The 20,307-nt window shown below is 40.4% G+C and overlaps 1 protein-coding gene across 1 annotated transcript in view; it reads right to left on the bottom strand.

Moving 5' to 3' along the window:
• The window catches only part of gspt1l (G1 to S phase transition 1, like), a 44,522-nt gene that overhangs the window by 20,560 nt on the left and 3,655 nt on the right, over positions 1-20,307 (bottom strand). The window contains exons 2-6 of the mRNA XM_020644226.3: positions 16,057-16,101; positions 7,425-7,667; positions 5,815-5,848; positions 5,621-5,698; positions 3,383-3,563 (exon numbers count right to left, since the gene is read on the bottom strand). Coding sequence (XP_020499882.1) covers positions 3,383-3,563; positions 5,621-5,698; positions 5,815-5,848; positions 7,425-7,667; positions 16,057-16,101 — 581 coding nt within the window. The remainder of the gene's footprint in view (positions 1-3,382; positions 3,564-5,620; positions 5,699-5,814; positions 5,849-7,424; positions 7,668-16,056; positions 16,102-20,307) is intronic.

The following is a 20,307-nucleotide window of genomic DNA, read 5'->3' as shown; positions in this document are numbered from 1 at the left end:
ACCATAGAAGAAAAAACTAACACCCTAATAATAACCGATAAAAACATTAACTTGTTATTGTAACAAATAACATTCACACTCAAAGGCATAAAGAGAGAGAAACAATACATAATTACACAGTCAGGATCAACAAGTCATGGAATCAGCTTGTGATTTTAAAAGCAGTTATGGTAAATGGACTTGAGCTTGTACAGCGCTTTTCTAGTCTTCTGACTACTCAAAGCGCTTTTACACCGCATGTCACACCTACCCATTTACACACTTGATTGCAGTGGATGGAATCAGTTCCCAGTCCTGTTGATCGTTAAAAAAAAAAATTCTATAGTGAAGAAACTTGCAAAAAAGATTTTAACTACCGTAAAAATTAGGGGTGTAAAGGGACACATACTCGGACCGGACCGTTTCCGATCCGAGGGCACGCGGAACAGAAGTTCTTTAATCGCAAAGCGAAAGCACACCTCAGTGTGAAGGAAGGCTGCGGCCGCGGATATGGGACACAACTTTTAGTTAGTAAATTGTTAAAAAGTTCAAACATAAACTGTGCAGATTACTAGTTCCTCGAACCTTGTCGGTTTTGACAGTGGCATATAACCGGGATGGAGTTCTTTTTACGGACTATCTCTTAAGTTTTGTTTTCATTTTCAGCAATGATCCAACAGCGCTGCTGCGCAAATAGGGGAGAGACGTCTGTGTGGGAGCATAACCTGCAGCATGATAGAATGAACACCCTCCCCCCCAACAGACAGCCTTTTGCTAGTAATTCTGAACGGACCAAAGCCATAACAAATGCCATTGAAGTTCTAATATCGACAGAGTGAAATATTAATAGTTCTGCGATGAAACTATACTGTCCCAGATGTGATTAGGTTTATTATGTTCTCAAAGGGCATTCAAAAAACTGTTGCCTTCATAAACTACAAGGTATCAGTGAAATTAAAAAGAAATACTTTTACATATAGGCTATATTAATTCATTCATATCTTTTATTTATTGGAGACTCTTTTGGTTGAAGCAGCATAAGTTTTTTTTTTTTTTTTACAATGTTTAATTTAAAATGTTATTAAAAAGTAACCTGAGCAGGTGTACAAATCTGAACTGTCGATGCTGCACTTAGCCCAATGTGTAAAAGGGAAATTATAAATGTTCCTAATAAAAGTGTTGCATGAGGTCCCTTTGCTGTACCGAAAATGTACCGAACCGAAGCTTCAAAACTTGGAACCGTACCGAACCAAAAGTTTTGTGCACCCCTAGTAAAAATATAAAAAGGGAATTATGTTCTCAGTCCAACATAATTTTGTATGGTGTTATACAGAGCTATGGTGGCACATATTTGTACAATAAATTAGGTTTGAATGTGAGATTTTTCTTTTTTTCCTCTTCAATTTTACAATTAATTTCCTTCATAAAAGGTGTTTAGCCAGCATGCGTGGTACATGTACACATGTACAAGGTAGGAAAGGTATCACCACTGCCACATTTTGAGCTAGGAAAAATCCTGTTATATCCTACTATATATGATGCAAGAGAAAACAGCAGGTATACATAATTCAGAAGTATTTAATGATCTAATGATTAAGCTATTTCACAATTACTTATGAATGTCAGGGCAGCTGTGAATCAGTGGTGGATTTGGTAGTCTCAGTTCAAACCCAAGCTCCTAAACTCACGTCAAGGTGTCCTTGGGCAAGACACTTAATCCCAAATTGGTCCCGCTGCTGTGTCAGAGGCGTGTGAATGTGTGTGCATGGAAAAAATGCTTCGAGAAGTAAAAAGACTAGAAAAGCTCTATTTCATCTCAGGTCTACTTCCAGCAGTTGTGACAGTAAGATGTCCTTAATTGTCAAAAGCCACATTAAGCTTATTTTTACAAGGGACAACTACCAGCTAAGGCTATGAAGTAAACAGCCAGTAACTTAATGTAACAAAGAGTAAGGTATTTTACCTGCTCTTTTGTAAAGTGTCTTGAGATAACAATTTGTTATGAGTTGGCGCTAAACAAATCAAGATTGATTGAATAAAGATTCAATAAAGAGCTGACACTCTCAGCTGTGCATCCCCGCTGGTCTCACGATTCAAATAGATTAGATTATCCAGTCAACAGTCAAATCAAGATTTGATATCACGATGCTTCATCCTCAATTTTTCGACATTACTGCACATGGCTACTTTTTCATAAACAGAGACAAACAGCATTATAAATATTAACTCCTTTTTTATAATTGAAAAAGTGCTTTAACCATCAATGTCTTTATCAATATCTTAACATTGTAAGCTAAAATATATAAATGACAGAGGTACAGTATAGGTATTAAATGACTGTGTGTTCAGTTAATTAGATGAGAGAAAGATGTTTTTAAGTCAGTACTTTCCCTTCTCAGGACATTGTAGCTCTTACCTGTGAGGTTTTTTCAGGGTTAGTTTTGTTTCTGTCCTTTTTATTTCAGATGAGTTGTGTTAAGTTGCTAATGCTATAAACACCCCATTTCCTGATATGAACAACAGCAAGCACAGGACCAGGACTCAATTTACATTGTTTTCTGTCACAAATTAGCCTACAGTGTTTCCCAGACATAGACAATACCTGAGCGGGACACCCAAGTATATTTCTGGCCGTCCATTACATTTCCAATATGTTTTAATTTAATTTATTCATAAAATCGGTGCTTGCTAGAGAGAGCGAGAGCGGAGGAGTGCTGGCGTGTGAGGACCTTACGGCTCTGTGCAACATAAAATAACTTCCCTCTCAACTACTGCGAAGAGATAAGACAGGAAAACCAAAAGACAAATTACACCAAGCGTGTAATTTGGGCAGATTTTCCATTTGGCAATTAAGTTTCAGTAAAGTAAGTGCATCAATTTTGTTAATTAAGAAGCTAAATGTATGAAAAACGTTATTCTCTTTAAACAATTTTTCTATTGAAATTAAAAGCAAATTGATGCTCAAAGACAGTCATGACCGCAGAGAGAGGAGCAGGGAAAAGTAGCTGCAGCTAGGCTACATCAAACACGCTTAATACTCATAGCATTGTTTTTATGACTTTTTGATAAAACATTTACCCACCCTGTGGTGGATAGCCCTCTGAAAAGTACTTGCCAAACGGTACATTTGGCGCTTGGCAGGTGTTAATTTCGGACCCTGCCGGTGCGACTTATAGTCCGGATTTTACGGTAATGGTTTCAATTACAGAAAATAAAAAATATATTTTTTTAAATAATTTGATTTTCGTTTGTTTGCATTTACACAGTAGAACTGTGAATAAAGCAGTGTTGAGGTATGTTGTTAGAATTTAATTTTTGGGCATTTTCTTTTCGTTAGATAATTCTAACATGCAGTAATTAAACTGAACATTTTAAGATTGTTGGTCGTTTTCGTTTGACTTACCAGAACAGCCAGGTCTGCTTGTGATGCGCCTCCGATCATGTTGGGTACAAAGCTTTTGTGACCTGGAGCATCAAGGATGGTAAAGTGCTTTTTTTCAGTTTCAAAGTATGCTCGGCCCACCTCCACTGTCTTTCCTTTGTCCCTCTCCTCTTGGTTGGTGTCTAACGCCCAAGACAGATACCTTGGAGACAGACAAGTGATATTCCATTGTTGATTTGGTTACTAGTGACATAAACATTCCTGCACATGAACACACCCATCCGCACTCCAAAGTATTCTTCTATTCAACTCACTGCACCATCCGCCGCCTGTCCACCATGGGGTCAAGAGCAGTGTTTCCCCTACTGTTACATTAGGGGGGCGGCCCACCCCCCCCAACGGCATCCCCCGCAACCCTTGATGGTCAAGTTAATTTTATTTTCGTCATAAGGATACCTTTCCTATAGAACAGGTCTAAACCTCCTCCTTTTATTAAACAAGTGCTGGTGTGCTGGTGAGCACACTCTCACCAGGGGAGGCCTGGGTGTGTGTAGTTGTGTCTGACGGACGTACACACAATAATAAAAAGTCCGTTAGAAGCATCAAAAAATAAAGAAGGCTTAGTTGCACTTTTCTGGGCATGTCCCTCTCTCTCTGCCGTTACTCAGGGGATGTGCTGTTAGCATGCTGCATTCAAGAGTGCTCAGACAATGAGAGATGCATTCAGCTGCGCTCAGAAACGGGAGTTGCAGGAACAACTCGCAGGTCTTTGGTGTTCATCAACTACTACGGGTGAGCGTATTGCATCATTTCCTGTTCTGTTCTCCGCTGTACTGTGGTGCTCAATGCTGATTGTTAGAGCTAAAAGCTTAGTTGTTAATTTTGCCTAGTTTCTTACGACTGTTGTTTCCAACACACTGTACGTTCAGACAAACATAAGTAATAGAAAAGCACTCTCTCTCTCTCTAGCGACAAACCTGCTTAACAGTTTTGTTTATTTTAGCTACCTACTCTTAGCCTAGCTTAGCAGTTAGCTTTATTTGCAATGGCTTCTTTTTCTGTCTCTCCCTCTCCTGCTGTTAAGTTACTCCTCGTCCTCCTTTAGTGATAATGATACATGTAAGAAATGTAGTTTATCTTTAGCTTTGGAGGCAAGGGTGTCTGAGTTAGAGAGACGGCTCCGCACCATTGAGTCAGAGTCATCGTATGCAGCAGTAGTTAGCCAGCCACCTGTAGCCGATGCGGGCCGACATAGCTTGGCTTCCCCCCCGGTAGCTCCCGAGCTGCCAGGAGGCGGTGGCTGGGTTACTGTCCGAGGGACGCATAGTCAAAAATCGAAGCACACGGTTCCCCACCAACCACTTCACGTTTCAAACTAATTTTCCCCACTCAGCGACACACCCGCTGAGAATAAAACTCTGATTATTAGAGACTCCATAGTCCGAAACGTGAAGCTAGGGAAGTCAGCGGGCATAGTTAGGTGTATCCCCGGGGCCAGAGCGGGCGACATCGCATCTCATTTAAAGTTGCTGACAAAGACTAAAGGTAGATTTGATACAATCGTAATTCATGTCGGCACTAATGACTCCTGACTACGCCAGTCGGAAGTCATTAAGGTTAATGTGGAGTCGGTGTGTACTTTTGTTAAGACGATGTCGGACTCTGTAGTGTTCTCTGGACCCCTCCCAAATCAGACCAGTGATGACATGTATAGCCGCATGTCATCACTCAACCGCTGGCTGTCGAGGTGGTGTCCAGCAAACGATGTGGGCTTCATAGATAACTGGCAGTCTTTTTGGGGAAAACCTGGTCTGCTAGCTAGAGACGGCATCCATCCCACTTTGGACGGTGCAGCTCTATTATCTAGAAACATAGCAGAGGTTATTAGTCCAAAACCTTGACAACAACACAGAGTGTAGACCAGGAGGCAAAGCTGCAGTCTTACACGCTTCTCTGCGCCTCCCTTAGATCTGTCTCCCAGTCACTATAGCTGTAATTCTGAATCAAACTGTAGTTATACTATAGGTACTGTGTCTGTCCCCCGGCCCAGACCCGTTTTTATAAGTCATCCAAACGTAGAAAAAAAAGGCGTAAATCGTCAAGATTTAACAAGATTGATCATGAAAAAACAAACACACGCTTCCTTAACATTTTCACAAAAAATAAACTGATTTAAATTTGAATACTAAACACCATCTTGGGATGGATTCTGTCAGAGAATATAGAGCAAGTTTGCCAGATAAAGCATTTCCCCCTTACCAGGTTTCCCGGTTCTTTTCCTTGGCTTCTCTTTCATATTTCTCCAATGTTCTCTTATCTACCATGCCGGTTAGATACCTTTTGAGGAGGAAGGGTAAAACAGAAAAAATTAACAAATCAAAGGCCTTACGTGAAGTTTCTATTTCAGTCATTAAAAGAAAAGGATGTTAACACAAGGAGTTTGTTTCACTCACATAATTTGTCCGCCAATAGTGGATTTTCCTGCATCTAGAGACCAGCACAATGTGCATTTAATTGAAAAAATATATATAAACAACATACACACATAAACAAACACATGTATTTATATAAACACATATGTAATATATACACACACACAGACAAAGAGTTTTAATGAGTGACTAACAAGTCAGCAGAAAGCCCTTATCTTCAGTCATCTTAGTAGCCATTTTCAGATTGCGTTTCTACAACAGCGCTGTAACTATGTCTTTCTGCATTCATATTGTTTCTGCAGTGGCGTAATATTGGTGTCCCAGTCTGTCAATTTAAAGGCACAGTGGGAGCCCCACATACACACACAGTCAAACATGCACACACACACACACACACTGCTGCACCCCCCTGCTGGCTCCTCTGGCAATCCTGTCTCGCCCCTGTAATGCTTCAGTTATTGTCCCAGAGGACAGTAAAATGGAGGGTTCACTTCATCCCATCTATTACGCCTCTGTGACATTCATGTTAAAGAAAAAACATCAAAGGGATATATATTACGCCTTGAAAAGGCAGTCTGAATAGGGCTACATGAATGGTCAAATTTACTTGGTAGTACTCCTGATTGCTTTACAATTCAACAGGTCGGTATTTTGAGCCTTGTGCTGTAACCAAGACATAAGAGGACTTAATACGTTTTTAATTTAAGTTGCACTGGTATTAGTGTCGTCACTTTCTCAAAAAGTTTGGAACAAACTTGGACTTTTTTTAAACCGTCTACCTACGTGACGATTTCTATTGTGTTTAAGTCCACAATGTGCAGCTTCTGTACAGCTGTGTAGCTCTTTTAGTACCATCTGTTTTCACTTCGTGGAATCTTCACTCTGTGACGGAGATGCCCGTTCGTTTAGCTTGTAGTCTAACATCAGAGCATATCTTGCATATCAAGACATATGAAAAACTGCAGTTTTATTAAAATGAAGAAATGTTGCCTATTCAATAGCATGTCGCATTCAGTAAACTTGGGTAAAAGAATGGAAAAATAATTACCCAGAACCTGAATCTAAGGCGTTCTTCCGGCTCGTCTGTTTCAAATTAACCCCACGAATGTTTAAAAACTCCAAATGAAGAAATGCTTTCAAAAACAAAATTCTAATCAAATCCAAAATTCAAATTACATTTTACCTAACGAAAGAATGACGCACTGTTCTTGATCTGCTTGTTTTTACCAGTATGTCTTGTGTTACAGGCATCATACTTTGAGACTGAAATGCATCGTAGTTCTGACAATATGTGAGTGGGGACTGGGAGAGCTATCAGTAGTAATGGGCCATTACGCACTGAAATGCTAATGATTTGATATAATCATTAGCATAATCACTGCTCCTCCTGGTGGTTAGATTAACGGTTGCAACTTGTTTTCACAAGTGACACTAAGGGGCGTTACAAGTCCTTCCGTGCTGACTACACAGATGGAAACAACAATATTATGCCGTTGCAGAATCAATATGAAAAAATTCAAGTAGACATAATGACGGCTGGGCTTAGTTATGGCACTTGGGAAAAAAGCAGTCTGAAAAGGGCTTGTATTATTCACATGATTACGTACAATAAAATGGTGATATGAACTGACCTACGTGCCCAATGAACACAACATTAATGTGTTCCTTCCTGGGGGCATCTGGCTGTGTTGGTTGAACCTTGGGAATTTGCACTTCCTCTTCCTCCTCAATCATATCCGGAGCTGTTTTCTCTGTAATTTCTGGCAACTCGGGCCCCCGGTCCCCGCCTCCTGGCTCCTCCTGATTTGGCTCAGACTCTCTTTGGTCCCACAGCTCTTCTGTGCTCGTCTCTGTGTCACCATTCTCCACTGGAGCTGCAAGGTCACAACAAACACCCCAAAACAACTCAAATTGGTGAAATATAGATGGAACTTAAAATGTTATCAATTACTTAAGAAATTTACTTAAGAATTAACCTATAATTTTTGAATATCAAAATTCGGCAGGATAAGTTTCTTACATTTTTCCGTCATGGATTTCTTAGTTGTAAAAGGTACAACTTCTTATCTGTAAAGTGTTGTGGTTGGTTGTTTTTATACCTTTAACATAATTGCTACGATACTGCCTTAAAGTGAGATCTGAAATGACAATTACCGTATTTTCCGCACTATAAGGCGCACCGGATTATAAGGCGCACCTTCAATGAATGGCCTATTTTAGAACTGTTTTCATATATAGGGCGCACCGGATTATAAGAGGCATTGAATAGAACGTGTTTACAACTGAACAAGGCTGGGAGATATTGTGAATATATAAATATAAATACGTATAAAACGTAACGTATAAAACTACAAAAACAAAAGTACATAAGACGATTTCCCCAAATAATAAATTATTTCTTTGACGTTTCTCTTAACTCTCAAAACGTAGTTTTATACGTAGTGCATTCACAATAACTCAACGTTGTTCAAACGTTAATGTGCATATTCACAATATCTCCCAGCCTTGTTCAGTTGTAAACACGTAAAAGAAACACAGTCTGATACCGCTAATTCAGCGATCGACAGGTAGATCGCTGACTGATTCTCAGTCGATCGCGAGATGTTTTGTCAATATAAAATACAATTGTAAAATAGAAAAGTGATTTCAATTTCATCTCATTGCACTGTTTCCCACACACGATACCTGTGTTGGGAGCCCAAGTATACTTCCGACCTGTGTGTATTTAATTTTTCATTTATTCATGAAATTGCTGCGTGCATGAGAGAGCGAGCGAGAGAGCGAGAGAGCGAGAGAGCGAGAGAGCGAGAGAGCGCACGCAAGAGAGAGTGCAGGCATGCGCAAGGACGTGCAGGTAAAACCGGGGGGTAAATGTTTTACCAAAAAGTCATATATAGAAACTATGCTACGAGTATTAAGCGCATTTGATGAAGCTGCAGCTACTTTTCTCTGCTCCTCTCTGCTGTCATGACTGTGAGCATCGCGGGGGACGAGACACACCAACAAACAGCGCAAACGCACACGCACACGCACACACACTTGCACTAGAGCGCCAGCCACCACGCAAACCTTTTTACTTTTAGTGCTACAGCACACAGTTGATCCGTGATCCGTACGGACCGAGGTGGGAACACACGTGACCCGGTCAAACAGTCGGTTGGACTTTACTCCGTTCACTCTCACCGTGTCTGCAGCTAATTTAACAAAAGCAAAATCATCTCACAGCAGCCTGCTGTAGTCTGCATTATTTTTTACAGAACTCTCATTTATTATTTTCTGTTTGTTGTGTGAGTATTAAATGCGTTTGTAGGCTGTTGGTAAAGGCTATGGCTCACTATGTGGACTGGTAGATCTCGGCAGACTGGTAACTTTAAAAGTAGATCTTGGTTCAAAAAAGGTTGGGCACCCCTGCGTTACTGCATAACTCAACATTGTTCAGTTACGTATAACACGTAAAGCTCACTTTTTCAGTTCATTCCCCGTCCACGAATCCCTCAAATTCTTCTTCTTCAGTGTCCGAATTAAACAGTTTGGCGAGTACGGCATCCAACATGCCCGGCTCCCTCTCGTCATTATCCGAGTCAGTGTCGCTGAGCGCCGTGTACAACCAGTATGGATCAACCAATTAACCAATTGATCCATATATAAGGCGCTCCGGATTATAAGGCGCACTGTCGTTTTTTGAGAAAATTAAAGGCTTTTAAGTGCGCCTTATAGTGCGGAAAATACGGTACACAAGTCAATGCAAAATTATATAACATAATTTAGAAGTCCCAAATTAGTCAGCTTGTTTTACCTAAAATAATGTATTCAACTACCCTCCATTCTAGAAGAAGCTAACACTGTAAACACTCCAGTATCTAACATTTTTAGAGCAATTGTCCATCCATAAGCCCTCTCTGCCTTATGGCCAAGCGAGGCCACATGTTATGTGGTTACGACTTGTTTTTATTTTTTCTTGTCAACAAAGGGGCTCTATACCTTTGTCCTCTTTGTGTCTTTTGCGTTTATTTGTGCATCTGGCACCAATTAACATCAAGGATAAGTGAACTCACTTGACTTTTAAAGCACAATTCCTGCAATCATTTATTTAATTTATAGAGCATTTAAGTAATTATCATCAGACTAGAATTACAACCAAAAGATAGTACAAAATACAAGAAAAATATATAGGTTGAAACTGATCAATTTAATTGTATCTGGAGAAGTATATGCAAATTTTTAAATTGATGCCAGCAACATGACCACAGACCAAGTTCAGGCTTTTAAGCAAAAAAGTTTTTCCTCTGACTGAAAATTCTTGACATAACACAAGTAACAGGGGGCTCCCCACATAGGTCCCGAGAAATAAAACTGAAATTTTTTTCTGTTTTGTTTGAAAGCTCAAGATCTAAGGCAACAGATATTATCTTACTTGTGGATTATCATAACAGGCATTTATATAACATATGAATGCCTGAAAAGGTGTACTACAGTCAAGTGCATTGGATGCCTAAGCAATTTAACTGTCAGCTGGTAGTTGGTTTTGACAACTCTAGAGGTGTTAAAATATGACAAGATACAAAAAGAAAGTATATGGGTTTGGGGGAATTCTCAGAAGATAAAACATTAAGCTTTTTGGAGCTTTTTTTTGGAGGTCCCTGCAGCCTAAAAGTAGTTATAACACAGAAATACCCACTCATGTCAGCGTTATTGAACCATTGCAGAGACGTTGGTGTGCTGAGCATGCGCAGAATTGGTTGGTGAAACTTTAAGAACTATGCAGTGCTTTAATGTTACCGGCTGCGACAAAGTGAAAATTAAAGTGATACATTCGAAATGCCAAGGAAACCAAAGGAAAACTGCAGGAAAGTTACTTAAATATAGTGACAGTCTGTTGGAAGTTGAAGAGGCGCAAAGAGGATAAGCCGCTGAGCAGGACATCGCCACGGATAATGGGTCTTTGCGGAGAGCCATTCAGAGTTTTTGGCTTTGATATGCTCAATAATATGAGAAGAAATTGGGTCTGCTTTTGATAGACTTCAACCGCAGCTTGACGCTTTTAAGGCAGAATTTGACTCATGCTGTCAGAAAACTCAGTGACTTGGAGGTAGGGCACATCAGCCTGGATTCTCACATGGATACACTTGAAAAACTATCACAATCTAATTGAAGAAAATAAGGAGCTTAAAGTCAAAATAGAGAAGATGGAAATGCACAGCAGAAGGCTGTATCTATAGGTGTTTGGGTTGAAGAGAGACATAGAGAAAAGTGATCCCACAGCTTTCACGGCAAACTTTTTCAAGGGGGTGTTTAAAGTTTGTCTGTAGAGGTTGCACACATAATTGGTCCTGTGTGGAGTTTGAGACCCAGGGCCATGATTGTAAAAATACAGAATAATCAAGTGAAAGAGCTGGCAAAGGGTAGGGGAGAAACTCATTTTCGGAGATATGCGGTTGAAGATCTTTCCAGATGTGATACTTGAAATTGCCCAAAAAGAGCCCAGTTCAAAGACATCAGGAATAAACTCTTGCCTCTCAAGTTTAGTTGCAGCTAAATCAGCACTTCATTAAACAGCTGCAATGGAGACTAACCAGAATCAAAATAAACTAAAATGACTCAAATACTGTTTAAGATGAGCAAGACCTTGTCAGTATGTTCTTAAAAAGTTTAAACATTTCCATACATAAAATAACCTATTACTTGAACATTATAAGCATTGATTATTAAATAAGTATTTTCATAATGCTGTTGTTTAAAAAAGGGGGTGGTACAAAAAAAACTGTAATGTTGTCTATGTTTATACTTTTGTCCTATGGGCAAATAAAGAAAATGTTTAACTAAAAACACTTCTTGTTCCAGTTTGGATTGAGTGTATTGTATGCAAAATTAGTGCTGGCTGATATGGCCTAAATTTGATATCACAATATTTTTTTTGCCTAATGTCGATATTCAATATGACTCGATATTTATTGTATTAAAGTTTATAAATGTAGCCTATAAAACGGAAACTCCACTGTATAAAAAAATATATATCACTGGCCCGACCATTGTAACCGCTGGCCCAGGAACATTACTTTTGATTTGAAGAATAACAGTCACCAATTTACCCTTGAACCATTCTGATGCAAGAGTGAATTACAACTTTTATTTAATTAATTGAGCTCTAATTATAAAAATATTGTGTATTTTTCTTATATTATGTGCTCATGTTTATTCACCATGCTGGTAACTGTAAGAGTCTACTTAATCTGATATTAATATGAGGCTGTGATAGAGCTGGAATCTCTCCTCCTTTCTTCTCAGTGAGAAACTCTTAATTCTTCGATCTTTACTTTAGGAGCTCTCTTAAGGGCTAAGATGCTTTGTGAATAACTTTTAGCTTTACCAGGATCTAGTCTTTAACTTTAAGGGGAGATGTAGCTGCAGCGTGTTCCAGCTCCTCCAGCTGTCTGTCACTGTGGCTGAAACTTTTTTCCGTTCTGTTTTCTGCTGTCACTCAAAACTTTTCCGGTGATTTCTATTCTTTGAATGCTGATTTTAGCACGGCTCGTCAGGATCTGATGGTTTTAAAACCGTTTTACCAAATGTGTGTTTTGGTAGAGAAACCCTGCACTAAGATCTGTGTCCGAGTGTACTACTAGAGTGTAGCGAGCGCGCTCGCGGGAGGGACAGCAGTGAAGCCGCCAGCTGAACGTGCAATCAGCTGGCCCGGACTCTGTCAATCATTCATCCAGTGCCAGCGGGCTAGTAATAATGTCAAGCCCTGCGTTATGTGCCTTTTTTTGGAAGTAATTCGGCCTCGCTCGCATCTTTCTCCTCCGTGTTGGTCGCTTACAAGACCTAGGCTACTCAGCGGCAGGAGTGGAGTCTCCTCCGCCCTTTCGTCTCCGCGCAACAAGCGCTGCCGCGGAAATCTCACGGAGAAATGAAATATCGCAAGAAAACTTTGAAGTAGTTTAAAAAATAAAATCGATGTTCCCTTTTCCATATCAAGCATTAATTAAATATCGATCGAATCGAGCTTCACGATATATCGTCCAGCACTATGCAAAATGTATGTCCCTTTGTCAGCCACAACCTGTTTAAATGATAAATTGCAATACTTGTAGTTTGTTTTAGAAATGTAACAGATGTTTTATATATCGTGCTACAAGTTTTTGTCTTGTGCCACAAGATTTTCAACCTTTGTAGCACCAGTGCTAAAAGTTAGCGCAAAGCCCTAAGGCACGCTAGTTTGATGGGCCCTTTATCACGAAAATATGAATGACAAACATTGGAAGGAAGGAAGTAACTGAGGACCTCCAGCTGCTAGGTAATATTTCTTGTCAACTTCAAGCTCCTCATCCTCACCACACACTCCCTCCCGCACACTCAGGTCTGCAGATGCAAACCTCCTGTCCCCCCCTGCAGGACAAAGTATCTGTCCTGGGGGGACAGGGCCTTCTCCATTGCTGCTATCACCCTCTGGAACTCTTTGGGAAGACAAAATGCCGAAGACTTCAGCTGGGTAGGAACACTTTAGATTACTGTAAAATCCAGTATATAAGACGCACCCTGTTTTGAAGGTCTCAGAGAGAAAAAGAAGTTTAAACTGTTTTCCTGCATGACGATTTATATGGTGTTCAGCGATGTCTACAACGTGCAGTTTCTGTGCAGCTGTGCAGCTCTTAAAGTCCCGTCTTTTGTTACGTTCAGGAGTTTGCACTCCTACTAGCTACAGTACGGTAGTTGAGCTCCCAGCCTGCAGGGAAAGTTGTGAGGCACTGACTCCTAGCTTGCGAGTTGCGCTGCCCGACTCTGCTGGTCTCTCTTTAACTTAAATATAGGACCCTCCAATCAAAAGAGCACTCCACAAGGTTTATTTACGGAACAAAATACCACTGTTTTCTGTAAATGCATGATTATGACCTTGTGAGGAAGAAGATGTGGAAAAAGTCACGCAGCCAGCCTGGTCTGTGTCGCCGTTTTTCCCAGCACAGCGTGCACTCAGCTTTCAATACACGGGATGGGTTTTTAATCGCATCAGGTTGCAGTGATAGTGGCTGCTGCCCCGCTGTAATGACGGCGCATGTTTACTGGTATATTGGTTGCACCGGTGTATAAGACGCACCCAACATTTAAGACGAGACCTGTTGTCTTCACACGCGTTCCTAAAGGAGTGTGTCTGGTAGCGGAGCACTCGGCGACTGTTTGCCCAGCCTGCTGGTAATAAAACTTACGCCGAGCAGACGTCACTCAGCAGATCAAAGTTCTGACTGTACATTGAAATGCCACATAAACGGATATGCCTACTACACTACAGGATTCAGGACAGCAGCAGTTTGCACGTGAAGGTCTGTCACTAACCCACATTCTGCTCGACTTTGTTTTGTCTGATTGACACTGACTAAAAATACTTCAATTGCGAAATTGACAGAAATCCGTCGTAGCGACAGAGATCTTTAATCCCTGTGTTTGTCTCTGTCACTTATTATCACAGCATTGTTTAACATTATAACCTAAGTAAAAGTCACAATCTAAATCTTTTGAGCCATATATTATTGATGGTAGACAAGTTTCTGACCCCTGATTCACAAACAAATGTGCTTAATAAAAAAAGGCGGGGGGGGGATACAATTCTACCGCACACCGAGCTGTTGAGCCACCTTGGATCACTGTGGTGAAAATTCCTTCACTGCAACAGCCCTATTATGCACTTGTAAGGATTGGCAAACAAAATTAAATGTGATTAGTTTCTGTGACATGTGGTCATGCAGCAAAGACCTGATATTAACTTTTTTGTTTGTTTAAAGAAGAGTCGGGACAGTTTGAATGACAGACGCTCGCACCTGCCTGCCTGCACACCAAGCACGGAATGTTGCTTGGAAATAAATGACAACACCCAGACCTGCATTGAACCCACAGATTGTCTTCGGGAGCTCCGAGCAACACAACAAAACTCCCATTTTAAAAAGGTTAACTTGCAACCCAATTGTTACAACAAGGGAGCCTCGTGTGGGCAGCATATCCAAGAGAGCAAGAAGCTAAATAAAATATTGGCCTTTGACATAGCGGACCGCTATCTCTCTGTTACGGCAGCAATTTAACGGATACATTAAAAAAAAAAAAAAAAAAAAAAAAGGTCAGTAAAGCCGTTTTCACATAATATCACTCCGGATAATATCTAAATAATTACAGAGGACTGCTCCGGAGATTCTCCCGACCTAGCCGTTCACATATGCTCCTCAGAGCGGGGGACTATCCCTGTCAGAGGGAAGGGGGGTCGGGGGATTTCCTGACGTAAAACGTGGCGTAAATAAACAACGCGGAAGAAGCAGGCTGAAGCAACAGAGTCCGCTACACAACGTTATAATGAGAATATTTGCCATTATATTAATGCTACGTGTAGTCCAATGGAATGACAACATCCACAAAAGAGCGGAGAACAACATACTGACGAACAGAAAACATAATGCAGCCGTTTAATTACGTGCACGGAGATTGTAGTGGTCGCGTGCAGACACTTAAGGCAGTCACTGTATATAAACGTCATTCTCTTCCCATTGGTTTGAGTTGAAATCTCCGGAGTATATGCTGCCGCGTTCAGACATCAGCTCACTCTGACTTTCTGCAGAAAAAAATAATAGGGGTCTGGTCGGAGGAACTCCGGGTAAAGTCTGCGCGAAAAATGCGGCCGTTTGCATTCACACATTTTTCAGGAGATTTCCGTATGTGTGAAAAGGGTTTAATATAGGCTACTAGGGCGGCCTAAAATATACCTAGGCAGCCCGTTGGAGTATCATCTTTGTGTGGTAAACACTGAAGAGTGCAGATTGTTCTGAATGCATAGGGAAATAGGAGTAAGTAAATCACCACCACACAGAATTTTTTTGAGTTTGAATTTTATATACCTTATTAATCCCTGAGGGAAAATCTGGAAATGAGATCGCATGTATGAATTGACAGTAAATTTTTTGTCCATTAATCATGCCAAGGAAGTGTGCCATACTTTAAAATGGAGCACTCACACTAGTCAAACGAACTGCACTTTGCGGGTCAAACGTGCTTGGGCACAGTATGGATTGCCTAGTGTGAGTGTGCCTTTTAATCTCAAAGGACTTCCTGGTGAAATAACGTTTATTTTTCAAAAGATCTAAGCGTATTACTGTGCCTAAATAACTCATGACTTTGTTAATCCCAATCTTCAATTTTGACTGATTCACTTTCATTCGGACATTCACTAGAGCAGTAACAGCATACATGTGGCTAATGGCTCAGATGGACTCACACATATATACTTACCCGCATTATCTGTCACCTCCATGCTGGAATTCTTGTCTACAGCAACTGAAAGAGAAAAGGTACTTAAAATGATATTCCCATTAATTAGACAGTTAGTTTAGCTTTAAATGGGTGTGTGGGTGTTGTCTTATCTTGACCCTTGATATCAACATGATATTAAAGAGCCCATATTATGCCCTTTTTGGGGTTCATATAGTTAATGTATGTACCTACTAAAGTATGTTCACAATAGCTAAAGTTCGAAAAAAGTGTCCCCACGTGTACCAAGTCTGATCTGATTGGTGGGCCTGTCGGCTCTGCCGTAATTGGTGGGCGTACTACAGAAGTTAATGGCCCTGCAACATGAACTGCTGGGCTTGCCACAACGAGCCAATGGGCTTAGATCAGTGATATCACACTGACAAGACGTCACACTGGCAATTTTTTTCCGAGGGGGGCTAGAACCGAGCATTACATGCAGCGAATGATGCATATAACAGGAGGACGTAGGAGAAGCCGCGTTTCTGCGGACTTTGAATTTTTGCAAATAGATGTGCCTAAACATGCACAGGACACTTGGAAAACACACTAAAGAGCATATAAAACCAGAAAAAGCATAATATGGGCCCTTTAACATGTATATGTTTGAGCATATATGCACATATGGGTGTGTGTGCAATAAATCTTTTCTCTATTTGCACTTTGACTTGATGTAACCATTTCTTTTTTTGAATTAATGTGAAGCACATTGTGTTCTTTCATATGAAATGTGCTTTATAAATTTACTTTACTAAAAACAAGGCCCACCTGTTCCACAAGCTGCAGACCAAATTCATGCAAGGTAACTATAAAGGTCCTACATTGAGTGTTGTAAAATCTGAAAACAAATGTATTCCTTTTTTATTTCTCAAAACCATTTCAATTAACCTTGAGGAGACACCTAAATTTAAGGCCAGAGTAAAGCCTGGTTTATACTTCTGCAACTAATTTTAGGCCACACCATGGGTTCTGCAGTTTTATTAACATCCGTCTGGTCCCACCACACATCATCACATCATGTTTGTTATACATACAGACAGGCAGGCAGACAGACAGCAGCTAGGCTAGACTAGGCTAATGTGCGCCTTAGTGGCCTATGCTGTTGTTAGCACAACATGCATGTCAGGATTTTTCCTGTATAGAGAATTCTTTGGCGCCCCCCAAAGAGGTTTTACCTAGCGCCAAAGGAAAATCATGAGCGCCAAAAGAAAAAAATTAATATTAAATATTAATAGTTCTGCGATGAAACTATACTGTCCCAGATGTGATTAGGTTTATTATGTGCTCAAAGGGCATTCACAAAACTGTTGGCTTAATAAACTAAAAGGTGTCACTGTAATTAAAAATAAATATTTTTACATATAGGCTATATTAATTACTTCATTTCATTCTAAAATACTTTATTTCATTCATATCTTTTATTTATTGGAGACTCTTTTGGTCGAAGGAACGGACTGAACGGGAATTCCGAGTCTCTCTCCCCCTCTCAGTCAGTCGTTCACTGAACGAACTGTCAAGAACTCTCTCCCTCTCACTCCTTTATAACCTCCTTTAGCATAGGATAAACTGGACCATCTTTTACGAAAGGAGATGAGATAATGCCGTCCCACAAACATTTAAAGCGACTCACATATCAGATGGTTCACGAAAACTTTAACGATGACCTTGTATGGACTGAGATCTGTTGGAGGATCAATGCGGAGACAATATGTATTTGGTGTATTTATTGATTTGACTTATAATTTAATAATGCCTTTGTATTTATTTAATTTTTCTTTTGTGTGTGAAGAAGGTGAACATTGTTTTTAAATTCTGGTATAATGTTTAGTGTAGATGCCTTGCTGATATTTGATGTTGGTTTCTACAAGAAATTGTAATATATAACGTTATTAATAATTAAATAAAAATAACAATGATCTAAAAGGGACGCAGATCATCTAAGTTGCAATAATATGACTTGAACAACTTTCAACTAGAGGTGGGCGATACGGAAAAAATATATCACAATTTTTTTATGATAAAATCACGATCAAGATTTTTTCCATACTGATCTTAAGACTAATTTGCAAGTTACTGACCAGTTCAACCAAAGTTATTTTCCTGTATAATGTTTTTAAAAGCACAAAAACTGTGCTGACAAGTTTAGTCTATTTGAAAAACACATTTGTAGGAGGTCCCTACAAATCCCACCCTTAACATTTAACCACCAGAAATGTCTTTCCCTTGATTTAATCAATATTTATGCACAATTTGAAGGTTTTCTGCACCACTTTGAATTATGATTTAGTAATGTATCCTCTTTCTGTGTTCATCAGGAACATTTTTGCACAGTGATGTATTCATTTGAAAGCATGCTCTGCAGAATTCCTACAGCTGTAGCTTTATGTAGGCTCTGCAGCCTTTGTTTATAGGCTTCGTTGTTATTTATGACATAATTGGACTAACTTAAGGTTTTGTTTATATTTAATCAAACATAATATATTCATTCTGTGACACATTATTAAAGTAAGTTTTACTGAAAAAATAGTTAAATTCATAGAGGGGGCGGGACATCGTTGATTGGCAGACAGACAGTCACCATGGTTACTCGCTCTCACCTGCCTGCTGCACACTGAACGAGAGGAGAAAGAGCTGCTGAATGACATCACCTCAAGCAGCATGCATAGAAATCAATGTATAGAAATAAGTGATTGTAGGCCTATTGTTAAAACATTTACAGTCAAGGTGCAGACCTTTTAGATACGATTCCGTTTCATAACGTTGTTTAGCCTAATCCCTATACGTTTGGTTATCACAACAGGTGAGCTTCGAGTCGAGAGGCTTGATAGTAACTTTTACAAACCGAGAGCAGAAAACACAGACAGCAACATTTTAAACACTGGGGTTATATCTCCCATCAAGCCCAATTCACACATACTCCGTGCGCGCCGCGGTCCGTCAGTGCCGCGCACTACGTTGTACTTAGCTGGCAGTCTAGTCAATCATTGTGTTCACACAGGGCGCGCTGTGCTCCGTCTCCAGCGCGTGCCACTGACAACACAGCTCCCTGCTCCGTTTCAAATACGCAGCGAGTCTATTTTCGCCAGAGTGCGCTGGAGGTTCGCGTCAAGCTGGACAGACTATGACAGCCCGGACAGGAAGTCAGACAAGGAAACGCACAGAGCATCCGGTCAATTTCAAAATAAAACACAATATACGGACTCGCGATTTTTCATCACTTCATCAACATTACTTCAAAACAGGAACCGAATTAACAATTGACAAAGCAACATGTTGTTTGCATGTTTTTCTCCTAATTCCCGCGGGATCTTGTAGTTCTCCTGTGATGTGTCATGGGTGCGTTCCGCTGCGCTGACATCCCAGAAACGGATCCAGTGTGAATTAGGCGCGAGTCGTCTGACAGAGCAAAAGGGTTAGGGTCGGACCACGCTGCAATGTGTGAATTGCGGGTCACTGACTGTCTGAGCTCCGTCTGTCTCTCTCTGCAGACTGTTAACGTCTCTCCGGCTCGTTAAATGGTTTCTTGTCTCGCTATCCGAGATGTAAACTTAGCTGTGCAAACAACAGATAAGTGAACTGTTTCTCACGCAGTGTCGCTTTGGAAAAATATCAGAACAGTTGCATATAACCCGAATGGAGTTGTTTTTGCGGACTTACTATTAAGTTCTGTTTTCTCCGCTGTGGAGCAATAAATTTGTTGAACACTGCATATTGAGAAGCAATTAACTGGCTACTGGCTTACAGCATTCTTTTTTTTGCAGAATATAAAAAATGCTGGCAATAACAGCAATGTTACACGGTGGTGGTCCTATCACAGGGCTTGTGATTACATTTTTGTGCACGTCAGGTAACATACACACGCGTAGGTACAGGGCTACGTGAATCAACTACTTATTCAACGCAGAAGTATAAATCAGGCTTAAAACACTAGACACCCAGATTTTAGATCGTGAAGAATTTGAATGTGTTGACGATCTGCCAAAGCAGAGAGATCGTAGAACCGGGCTAATATGTGCAGTTTAGGCTCTTACACAGACACGTCTCCCCCTCCCTTCTGATCCCTAGCATCGGTGAAAATGAAAACGAAACTTAAGAGTTACCCCCATTTCACACATACTCCATGCGTGCCGCTTTCTGTCAGCGCCACAGTTTTAAAATAGACTCGCAGCGTATATGAAATGGAGTGCAATTGGTGGCACGCGCCTGAGACGGACCGCAGCGCGCGCTGTGTGA

This window comes from Labrus bergylta, chromosome 16 (genome assembly GCF_963930695.1).
Source record: "Labrus bergylta chromosome 16, fLabBer1.1, whole genome shotgun sequence".
NCBI lineage: Eukaryota > Metazoa > Chordata > Actinopteri > Labriformes > Labridae > Labrus > Labrus bergylta.
This window is presented reverse-complemented; position numbering and strand designations above follow the sequence as displayed.